We start from the raw sequence: 12257 nt of genomic DNA on the forward strand, positions 1-12257 counted from the left end.
TTAATGATTTACCTACCTCAAATGTGGTGACAGATTCCCTTAAAAGGGCATCTGTCAGTAGGATCCTCCGTCCATATGGGCATGCAGATCATAGAAAGATGAATAAAAGGATACCTTGATATCTGCGATCCAATGTCGTATTCCAGAGAAATCCACGTTTTCCTTATATGTTAATGAGCTGTTAGATCATAGGCCCATAGATCTTATGTCTATGGACACTGATCTCTCCGAGAATCTGCCTCAGAAATTTATTTTAAATGAAAGCGGGGGCATTAGCAGTGAGAGACATGTAATGACTGACAGTCTGCTCTCCTGATCTACATGTCTCACACTGGTAATGGCCCATTTCATTTATAATAAGCTCTGGAGGCAGATTCTTGGAGAGATCTATGTCCGGCCCGTAGATCTTAACAGATCATTTACATATTCATAAAAATGTGAATTTCTCTGGCATAAGACATCGGATCGCAGATATCAAGGTATCATTTTATTCAGCTTTCTATGACCTACATGCCCATATGGACGGCTTAGGAGGGTTGATCCTACTGACAGATTCCCTTTAAAAATGCAACTCTGTTTTCTACATTTATTTTCCTTGCTCATGTAGCGCCATCATGTTCTGCAGCGCTTTACAGACCTCATCATCGCTGCTGAGCATACGCACCTCCGCTCTTTTCATGCTCCCAATCTCTGGATCCATTGAGGGGGCGGATGGGGGTTGCGGTGTTTGGACCACCAGCAGTCAGCAAATTATCACCTATCATATGAGTAGAGGATAAGTTCATTTTTTTTATTATTATTAACCCTTTAAGGCCCACTAGATTTTCAAATGGACAGAGTGGGTAACAATATCAAAAGAAAAAGTAATAAAAACAAAGTAATCCAGGGAGGAGAAAAAAAATACCCCAAAATCAATGTTCCTAGGTAACTATGTGGTTTTGACTAATTATTATCTATGATTATATTCATTCATGTCCGTTCTCACATTCATTGACAAGTGTTGTGTAATTTTCTTACTCTAAGGCCCCTACAGGACTCCTGCATGGAGGAGAGGACATAAACACCAATATACAAGGTTACATGTCATGGAGGAAACCACTGCGCATCGCCAATAGATCATAACCTGCAAACTACGAGTGATGATCACTGCTTCTGCCGTTTCTGGAAACCTTACACAAACTCCATCCTTGTTTCCATCGCTGCCCCATGGCCTCCAGGGATTCATACAAACATCCCCCCCCCGCCGCGTTTCCATTAACCCCTTCAGGACCCAGCCTATTTTGACCCTAAAGACCTTGGCATTTTTGTCAATTCTGACCAGTGTCCCTTTAAGAAGTTAAAACTCTGGAACGCTTCAACGGATCCTAGCGATTCTGAGACTGTTTTTTCGTGACATATTGGGCTTCATGTTAGTATTAAATTTAGGTCGATAATATTTGCGTTTATTTGTGAAAAAATCTAAAATATGGGAAAAATTTTGAAAATTTCGCAATATTCAAATTTTGAATTTTTATTCTGCTAAACCAGAGAGTGAGGTGACACAAAATAGTTAATAAATAACATTTCCCACATGTCTACTTTACATCAGCACAATTTTGGGAAAAAAAAAAAATAATTTTGGTAGGAAGTTTGAAGGGTTCAAAGTTCATCAGCAATTTATCTTTTTTCCAGCAAAATGTACAAAACCATTTTTTTTTTTAGTAACCACATCTCATTTGAAGTCCCTTTGAGGGGTGTACATGACAGAAAACACCCAAAAGTGACACCATTCCAAAAACTGCACCCCTCAAGCTACTCAAAACTACATTCAAGAAGATTATTGATTCGTAAAAATGAAAAAGTGGAAAAAAAAACACGTATTTTTACGGATTAATTTGTGAAGCACCTGGGGGTTCCAAGTGCTCACTATGCATCTAGATAGGTGCCTTGGGGGGTCTAGTTTCCAAAATGGGGTCACTTGTGGGGAGCTCCACTGTTTAGGCACATCAGGGGCTCTCCATACGCAACATGGTGTCCGCTAACAATTTGAGCAGATTTTCCATTCAATTTGTTAGCGGACACCATTGTGTAGTGTATGTCAGGTTGGTGTGCGGTGTGGTATAGTGTAGTGTATACACCACACACACACACACACAACCTCACATACACTACAACACACACACCAACCTGACATAGCCTCCCCAGCTGAGTACGCCCTAGACTGGGATGAGCGGGACGGGCAGGTCATTTTGTGTGCTGTGTGCGTGTGTAAAAAAGAAAAAAATAAATAAAATAAATCGAAACTTTATTATAGTGTGAGTGTACGTGTACGTGTGCGTGCGTGCGTGTGTGTGCTTGGTGTAACCTTCTGCAGTCACGTGTGGGGGCTGTCAGGCGTAGGGGGCTGTCAGGCGTAGGGGGCGCGCTCAGGCGTAGGGGGCGCATGAGGGGGCGGTCAGGCGTAGGAGGGGGCTGAGGAGATGGAGAAGCCAGCAGCAGCAGCAGCAAAGGGGGTGATCACTGGGGCAGAAAGAGGGGCAGGAGCCGGCAGTAGCAGCAGCAAGGGAGTGAACCCTGGGACAGAAAGGGGGGCAGGAGCCGGCAGCAGCAAGAGGGGTAGGAGGCCGGCAGCATCAGGGGGGTGATTACTGGGGCAGAAAGGGGAGCAGGAGCCGGCAGCAGCAGGGGGGTGATCACTGGGTTTGCGGGGGGGGGGGGGTGATCACTGGGACTGGGGGATGGTGGGTGTGATCACAGGAGTAGGGCATTGATCACAGGCAGCAGCAGGCTCAGTGTAACAGTCCACCGGCTGTCAGAAGGAGAGCAGCAGCCGGTGGATGAAGACGTGGAAGATGGAGGGAGTGGAGGTCGGGGTGCAGGTAAGAAATTGGGAGGGGGGGGTCGGGGGGAAGTGGGGGCAATACTACCTGCTGCGGATCAGCAGCGGCGGATCCACGGCGGCAGCAGCACAGGATCCACGGCGGCAGCAGACGATCCAGGGACGGGATGGAGCTGGGGAGTTTCAGCCATCATGAACAACTCCCTCCACATCTGATTGGCGCTAGTGTCCATGTGACGCTAGCCCCCCAATCAGATCTGGGGGGAGGGGGGGGGCAGATGTGACACTGCCCCCAGCCAATGGCTGATGCTATATGCATCAAGCCATGCCCAGATAGTAAATATTTCACCAATTTCCATTGGTGAAATATTTAATTCATTCCGATTGGCAGTTTCACTAAAGTGAAAGTGAAACTACCAATCGGGGGGGGGGGTTTAGGCACAGGGGGGTTAATCCACCACCTGTGGGGTAAACTACAGGTGTCACAGTTGCGCTCGCAGGCGCTGCAGGGGCGCGATCCCTCCATGTCACAGACGCTGTGACACGGGTCGGGAAGGGGTTAATAATATTTTCTTAAAGCATTGGAAGTAGGAACTAAATGTCGGCCAAATAAATCTACCGACTCTTAAAGGGAATGTGTTAACATTTTGTCTGACTGCTGCCACCACTAGGGGGAGCTTAGAATTAACAGTCTAGTACTCTTCTTTGTTCCCCCTGGTGGTGACTGCAGGAAGCCAGAATTGTATTGTTCAATAGATTTCTAAAGAAAGAAAAATTTGCATTCAAAATAAAAAAAAAAATAGTACAAATGAATACAAAAAAGTAAAAATCTTGTAATTTCCACATGTACATTAGCAGCAATAAACTGACTCATCCTATGTTTTGTAATGAAACATCTAATGAGCGTGTGCAAAGATAATAGATAAAAACATTGTATGTACCCCAAAAACGACACCAATAAAAACTAAAGGCCCGGAACACACACAAAAAAAAAAAAAAAAAAAACTAAAACAACCAACAAAAACAACAACTGCCAAATAAATACGTTATGAATCTCAAGACAACACAGGCCAAATTACATTTAGTTTTTTTACCACTAAAATATAAAAAAAGAAAAAAGTCAATAAATAAGTTTTATATGATTGTAAATCACACTGACTTAGAGAATAATGTAACACTGTAAAAAAAAATAAAAATAAAAAAAAAAACAGAAAAAAAATGAAAAAAATTCTGCCATTATTTTTTTTAACCATTTCACTGCACCTGGAATTTTTTCGTGATTTCCAGGTCAATATAATTGATAAAGTGAACTGTATCATTCTAAACTCACATGGTTACGTTGACGTAAAAATTCACCCAAAAAATTATTACTTGAAAGAAGGTGTGGGGGGAAAAAAACTAAACCACGAAAACAAACGTTCCTGTCCTGAAACTGATAATTAAAATGTTAGGCTTATTCCCATCTCAGATATTTATGGCCTATTCACAAGAAATGTCATTCATGAATGACAAGTGTGGTTTCCACCTTTGGGACAGCTCTCTGAAGACCCGAACCCTCCTCCACCTGATGCTCCAAGGCAGAACATGAGGCCATGTTGGATATGTCAGAAAAGTTTATACGTCAATATATTTTTAACAATGTGCAAAATGACGTATCGATTAATTTTTTAAATTGGTGCTATTTGTTGTACAAAAAGCTAAATCTTTTAAAGTGAAAACGTTTTTAAAAGTTATTTTTTGTGTGCCTGCTGTCACCACTAGGGGGAGCTTAGAGTTACCCGTCTAGTACTCAGTGCTCTTAGCTCCCCCTGGTGGTGACTGCAGGCAGCCAGAATTGTATCATTCAACTCTGAAGAGTACTTAGGGATCTGCTGTATATTTTTTTTAATATTATGAATATATTATATATATATATATATATATATATATATATATATATATATATATATATATATATATATATATATATATATATATATATATATATATATATATATATATATATATATATATATATATATATATATATGGTTTTTTTTTTAAACACTATATCAGGCCTATATCTGACAAAGATAGCATTCACTCGAGTCAAGACGGCACTCAACATGTGCAGACGGGGTTGTCAGACACTGCCAAAAAGTTCCAATAGGATGTGTCGTACTGACAGATCTTTTCCAGCTCTCAAAAATAAGCCATATTAACGTTCCTTTCACAAAGGACAATTCAGGCCATTGGATGACCGCCGATTGGCTATATGCAGGCCGATCGTTTACTGACCTGATTACAAAAGCCAAGGGATATTCTATGCACCCCGAACCATCACTAATACAATCTGATTCCTTAGAATATTATTGTTCTCGGCAGCACATGACCTATTTTCACTGGACGATGTGCTGCCGAGAACGATTATTTTTAACGCAAGCTGAAAAATCATTGTGCTTGAAGAAAAGAGGCGTTTTTCTCATTCGGCAAGTGATTGCCCGCCTGTTTAGGCGGACTGATAATTGGGAATGAGCATTTCTATGTATACCGTATATGGATTCCCTCGTCTGAATTGGCCATGAAACCTGTATGGCAGCTGCTTATCTTCCCACATGTTTGACCAAAGAGACTATGTGCATGTTACATGGAAGAACTAGAGATGCCATAAATAAGTGCACCGTCATCAGAAGCCATATCTACACCAGTATTACAATTATCTGCATAATATTCCAGAGGGGAGGAAAGGATGCCAGCCATGCAGTGCTACTTCTCTTGCCCGTTTGTTGGTTCTGTGCATCATAGGTGGCGCTAGAGATAAAGTCTTTCTCCTGCTGAAGAGGCTATTTGTATATTTAAATTCACAGAGGAGCATTACATGGCCTAGAAGTCTCCTTACACCAGCTTTGACACTCTCTTTGCAAGGAGAAAGAGGAAATATTTCTCCTTGCAAAGAGAGTGTCAAAGCTGGTGTAAGGAGACTTCTAGGCCATGTAATGCTCCTCTGTGAATTTAAATATACAAATAGCCTCTTCAGCAGGAGAAAGACTATCTTTAGCGCCACCTATTGGATGTAACAATCCTAAAGGTTACTATCGCCCCTTTAACGAGCCTTGCCACATGAGAAGTCAAACCAGAAACCCAATCTGCAAACACATTTCAGGGTGTTGCTCCTCCTAAGGGCAAAGCAAGAGATCTGATCTGGGAAGGTGTGAAACCTCTGACTGGGGGCTAATGGGAAATGTTTCTGCAGCGCTGTGTCTCTCTCTATATAGATCACTGACAGCTATGTGGGGTGGCACGGTGGTGCAGTGGTTAGCATTGCAGCGCTGGGGTCCTGGGTTCAAATCCCACCAAGGACAACATCTGCAAGGAGTCTGTATGTTCTCCCCGTGTTTGCGTGGGTTTCCTCCGGGTTCTCCGGTTTCCTCCCACACTTCAAAGACATACTGATAGGGAATGTAGATTGTGAGCCCCGATGGGGACAGCGACGATAATGTATGTAAAGCGCTGCGGAATATGTTAGCGCTATATAAAAATAAAGATTATTATTATTATTATTATTAATCCAGGACAGAGGACAGACCGCTTTGGTAACACCTGCCCGCACACGGCCTAACACCGGCGGAGACACATCACTATTGTTCAGTCCATGCAAAAGCTGAAAGCAAAGGAACAAGGAGCCCTTGTTCATTATGGTGTCTTCAGCCAACACCGAGGATCCCCTGTGGAGGTGTCGTACAGGATTGGGCTACCTCCTGCAGAATCAAGGCAATCTCTAAATACAATAACACCGATCTGCAGGAACACTGGCTAAAAATAATACAACTTCCCATGCTAACAAGTATGACAATCTGAAAGTCGCCCAAGACCCCAAATCAGGGGAAATAACTGTTATAAGAGATTATATAGTTGTTCTCAGAAGTTTACATACCCCGGCAGAATTTTTCCTTTCTTGTCGTTGTTTCAGAGTACATGAATGATAACAAAAAAAACTTTTTCTCCACTCATGGTTATTGGTTGGGTGAAGCCATTTATTGTCAAACTACTGTGTTTTCTCTTTTTAAATCTTAAGGACAACCAAAAACATCCAATGACCCTGATCAAAAAGTTCATATACCCTGGTGATTTTGGCCTGATAACATGAACAGAATTGGGTTTGAATGGCTACTAAAGGTAACATCCTTACCTGGGACCCATTTGCTTGTAATCAGTGTGTGTGAGGCACTTGAAGAAGATTGAGCTGTATGGTTGAGTCGCCAGAAGAAAGTCATTACTGCGCAAATGACACAAAGTATCTCGCCTACAATACGCTAAACAGCACAGAGACAAGCCTCAAAACTTCTGGAACAAGGTAATTTGAAGTGATGAGACCAAAATTGGCCACAACCATAAATGTTACATTTGGATAGAGGTCAACAAGGCCTATGATGAAAGGAACACCATACCTACAGTAAAGCATGGTGGTGGATCGCTGATATTTTGGGGATGTGTGAGCTACACAGGAAACTTGGTAAAAGTTGAAGGAAAGATGAATGCAGCACGTTATCAGCAAATCCTGGAGGCAAATTTGCACTCATCAGTCCGGAAGCTGCACATGGGATGTACTTGGACGTTCCAACATGACAACGATCCAAAACACAAGGCCAAGTCGACCTGTCATTGGCTACAGCAGAACAAAGTGAAGGTTCTGGAGTGGCCATCTCAGTCTCCTGACCTCAATATCATTGAGCCACTAAGGGGAGATCTCAAGCGCGCAGTTCATGCTAGACAGTCCAGGAATTTACAGGAACTGGAGGCTTTTTGCCAAGAAGAATGGGCAGCTTTACCATCTGAGGAAATACAGAACCTCATCCACAACTACCACAAAAGACTTCAAGCTGTCATTGATGTTATACACGGTATTAAGAACTGGGATATGTGAACTTTTGATCAGGGTCATTTGGATGTTTTTGGTTGTCATTAAGATTTAAAAAGAGAAAACACAGTAGTTTGACAATAAATGGCTTCACCCAACCAATAACCAAAAAACTTTTTCTCCACTCATGGTTATTAGTGTTGAGCGAGCACTAAAATGTTCGGGTGCTCGAAGCTCGGGCAGAGCTCACTGTGATACTCGGGTGCTCGACCCGAGCAACGAGCCCAATGTTAGTCTATGGGAGACCCGAACATTTTTGCGGCGGCTCCCCCGGCAGTCGGTAGAAAGCCTAAAAAGTGGCCAAAACGATAGTGACAATGCTCAAAACACATGGGGACAGCATGGGGATCGCCCCAGGAAGCATTTCTGACCCCCAGGTCACTGCTGTCAACAACGTGGTCAGAGGTATTAAGCCACTTTTACAGGCTCACAATAAAACGTTCAAAAACGAAACTGAAAGTGCTTTCCTGTGAAATATGTTAACCCCTTAACGACCATGGGTCTTTCTGTTTTTGTGTTTTCCTTTTTTGCTCCCCTTCTTCCCAGAGCCAGAACTTTTTTAATTTTCGTTCAATATGGCCATGTGAGGGCTTATTTTTTGCGGGAAGAGTTGTACTTTTAAACACCATCACTGGTTTTACCATATCGTGTGCTGGAAAATGGGAAAAAAATTCCAAGTGCAGTGAAACTGCAAAAAAAATGCAATTCCACAGTTGTTTTTTGGGTCCTTTTTTTACCACGTTCACAGATTGCTAAAACTGACCTGCCATCATTATTTTCCAGGTCGTTACGAGTTCATAGACACCAAACATGTATAGGTTCTTTTTTATTTAAGTGGTGAAAAAAAAATCCAAAGCTTGCTAAAAAAAACAAAAAAAAAATGACGCCATTTTCCGAGACCCTTAGCTTCTCCATTTTTAGGGATCTGGGGCTGGGTGAGGGCTTATTTTTTGCGTGCCGGGCTGACGTTTTTATTGATACCATTTTGGGGTAGATCCGATGTTTTGATCGCCCGTTATTGCATTTTATTGCAAAGTTGTAGCGACCAAAAAAACTTAATTCTGGCGTTTAAAATTTTTTTCTCGTTACGCCGTTTACCGATTGTATTAATTCTTCTTTTATATTGATAGATCGGGCGATTCTGAACGCGGCGATACCAAATATGTGTATGTGTTTTTTTTTTATATATATATATATATTTTATTTTGAATGGGGCGAAAGGGGGGTGACTTAAACCTTTATATTTTTTTTAAAAACTTCTTTTTTTTTTTTTTTTTTTTTTTTACACTTTCTGCTTGCTTCTATAGTCTCCAGAGGACACTAGCAGCAGCAGTTGTCTGATTGCTTCTACTGCATACAAGCGATGAGCAGATCGCTTGTATGCAGGAGAAATGCTCACTTGCTATGAGCGCTGACCACTAGGTGGCGCTCATAGCAATTGAGACATGACAACCACAGGCGTCTGCTGCAGACCCTGAGTTGTCATGCCCACCCATTGGTGACCCGCGATCACGTGACGGGGTCACTGATGGGCGGGGCTTAGGACTCCCGGAAACGCGAGTTAAATGCCACTGTCAGAGATTTAACATGTTAACAGCCGCGGGTGGATTGCGATTCCAATAATCAGCTGACCTGTGCTCGCTTCAGTGCGGGCTCGCCGCCGGAGCCCCCGCTGAGCCGGCCTTCCCGACCTGGTGCGTACTATTACTGACCAGGTCGGAAAGGGGTTAAGGAACATCCTTTCCAGGGTAAAGACTTGTGTATAAGGTAAAATAAATAACCAAAAACAAAAATACTCCTCCACACCTTGGGCTATGTTCACAAGTAGCATTTTTTTATGCATTTTTGCACGTTTGTATTGCTTTCAACCGTGACAAATGCATTCACCGGGAAATGTCATTTTAACATTTTACAACCTTATCTGGCCATGTGCTGTGTGACACATGCATACAGTGCTAAAAAGACATGGGAACAGCATGGGGAAGACCCCTGGAAGCATCTCTGACACCCAGGTCACTGCCTAAAAGTGTGCCCATCAGAAGTGATCCTTGCCGCATCAGTAGATGCAGACTTGCAACTATCCCCGTGCAAGTCCTTGTCCCAGGGCAGTGTTCAATTGTACCTCCCCCATAACTTGCAATACAAGCGCAAGTATGCAGCCTGCCACCCACCCACCCCCAGGCTGCAATACCATACTGCTAGCTTGCTTGCACTTCAAATTGGGCCTTTTAGGCATGTGGAGGTGGAATCTGGCCACCACGTCATGGCTGCGTCGGTAGCCTGGTATTCATACTCAGTCCCCAGCCGCCCGGCGGCCGGGTGCCCACACACAGTCCCCAGCCGCGTGGGGGTGGCCGGGTGTCCATAAACGGTCCCCAGCCGCCCCTATTTGTCCCGGTGCGCCTTATACACAAGCGCGCATACCAAAACATTACCTGTGCCCTCCCCAGTGCATTTAGTGGGAAGGACAGCCTAACCACAAACACGTGGACAAGTGAATGTGGCCAGGAATGGTCCATCTCACTGACGCCTTCACACTGGGTTAATATTGTGGAAGCCGGGACACAGTTGGACACTGGGATGCAACACGTCCTCCAGACATAGAGGATTGCGGGTCCTGGGTCAATCAGGCTTCAACACAAAGTTCAGAAGGTAGACAGCAGCAGTGGTCGGCCTCCTACACAACGAGTAAATTATTCATGATCATGAGGCCATCCACCTCCTTAGCTTTATGTTCCTTGGAATGCAAGCGCATGTATGTAGTAGCAGCTAGGCCTGAGGTGGTCAGCGTTTTGGCGCATATTCTACCTCCTTCGAGGATTGCTGGATGTTTTCCTGCTACTATCCCAGTTCTATGACTCCCATTAAAACTAAGCTTCAGGTGATGAATGATGGATGAGGTGGTGGCAAAGGAGAAAGAGCAGGAGGAACAGGGACCATTCACATCAATATCAGGCCAGCCAACCACACATGTCTTGTAGGATATGTTTCTGTACCAAAAGGAGCGGTTCAGCTACACAGTTATAAGGCATACAGTGAATGCAATGCCTACCAAAAATTTCGAGGCACTCCAATGCCCCTTGGAAGTGACATGGGGGTCAGAGGGCCTTAACTAAACCGTTTTTTCCATTTATAGCAACTGGGTCTCCTGTACACTGTTGGCCTAAGCAGGGAATGGAAGGCTTTCCAAAAATTATTAGGCACTGCAATGCCCCTTGAAACAGACGTGGATTACAGCGTATTAAAAACCTTCTACCCATTATTGGGGAGTGGGTCTCCCTTAGTGTTCGCCTATGCATTGAAAAGAAAAAGCTGACAAAAATTAGGAGGAAATGCAATGCCCGTTGCAAGAGTCGTGGAGGTTAGAGGTAATTAAAAACAACATGTCAATGCCCCTTGGAAGAGCTGTGGAGTTCAGAGTGGTTTAACAAGACGCTTTTAATGCCCCTTGGAAGAGTGGTGGAGGTCGCAGTGGAATAAAAAGACAATATTAACGACCCTTGGAAGAGACGTGGAGGTCACAGTAGCTTAACAAGACGATTTTAATGCCCCTTACAAGAGCCATGCAGTACAGCATATTAAAAACATTATTCCCATTATTGGGGAGTGGGTCTCCCATAGTCTTTGCCTATGCCTTCCAAGCAAAAGCTGCCAAAAATTAGGACAGAGGAACTTGCAATGCTGGCAACATGGACCACGGTCACCCTGGTGGTATAGTGGTCGTGGAGGCTGAGGATAAGGAGAAGAGCAAAAAACAGCCGAAATGAGGAAGCGTATACCCATGTGTGGGTGTGAAGCGATGCATGGGAATACACCTCCCGAAATAACACAGTGGATTTGACTTTAGGTTACTCTGCTGTCATTTGGTGGTGATGAGAAGTCTGGCCCAATCCAGCCCTTGTTCATTTTGATAAGGGTCAGCTTGTCAGCATTGTCAGTTGACAGGCGAGTGCGCTTATCAGTTATAATTCCCCCAGCGGCACTAAAAACACGCTCCGATAACACGCTAGCGGCAGGGCAGGCCAGGACCTCCAAGGCATACAGAGTGAGTTCATTCCAAGTGTCCAGCTTGGATACCCAATAATTAAAAGGCACAGAGGAATCACGGAGGACGCTGGTACTCCCTCACCATCTTTTGAGACTTTCCACTCCTTGTAGAGTACCCTGCGCCTCAGGGCCTGTAAGCTGGACAGGTCTCAGAAAACTGTCCTAGAACATTGACAGTGTTCCCCTGCCTCTGCTGGATTGGAGTTGCGTCTCTCTCGCCTGTATGCCTTAGTTGGGCAGCGAACTGTGACCTCTGCCGCTACCGTGTTCAGATGGGAATTTTTTTAATAGTTCTGCAGCAAGGGCCTTCTGGTACTGCCCCATTTTTGTAGACCTCTCCAACTCAGGAATAAGAGAGTGAAAGTTCTCCTTGTAGAGGGGGTCTAAAAGTGTCATCAACCAGTAATGACTGTCACCCAACATTTTGACAATGCGAGGGTCACGGTTAAGGCAGCGTAACATAAAGTCAGCCATGGGTGCCAGACTGGTAATGAG

General features: G+C 43.9%; 1 protein-coding gene across 3 annotated transcripts in view; it reads right to left on the reverse strand.

Moving 5' to 3' along the window:
- The window catches only part of ARL15 (ARF like GTPase 15), a 261268-nt gene that overhangs the window by 224764 nt on the left and 24247 nt on the right, over positions 1-12257 (reverse strand). Inside the window, exons 1-2 of one of the 3 annotated variants that reach the window (XM_073680324.1) lie at positions 2907-3022; positions 665-757 (exon numbers count right to left, since the gene is read on the reverse strand). The exons of the other annotated variants lie outside the window; for them this stretch is intronic. Of the exons in view, the coding sequence (XP_073536425.1) occupies positions 665-700 (36 nt within the window). The 5' untranslated portion in view covers positions 701-757; positions 2907-3022. Of the gene's footprint in view, positions 1-664; positions 758-2906; positions 3023-12257 lie in introns of those variants that run through there. 3 annotated transcript variants of the gene reach the window in all.

The sequence above is a fragment of the Phyllobates terribilis genome, unplaced genomic scaffold, assembly GCF_046119375.1.
Source record: "Phyllobates terribilis strain yellow unplaced genomic scaffold, ASM4611937v1 Scaffold_1__5_contigs__length_1240528914, whole genome shotgun sequence".
Lineage (NCBI taxonomy): Eukaryota > Metazoa > Chordata > Amphibia > Anura > Dendrobatidae > Phyllobates > Phyllobates terribilis.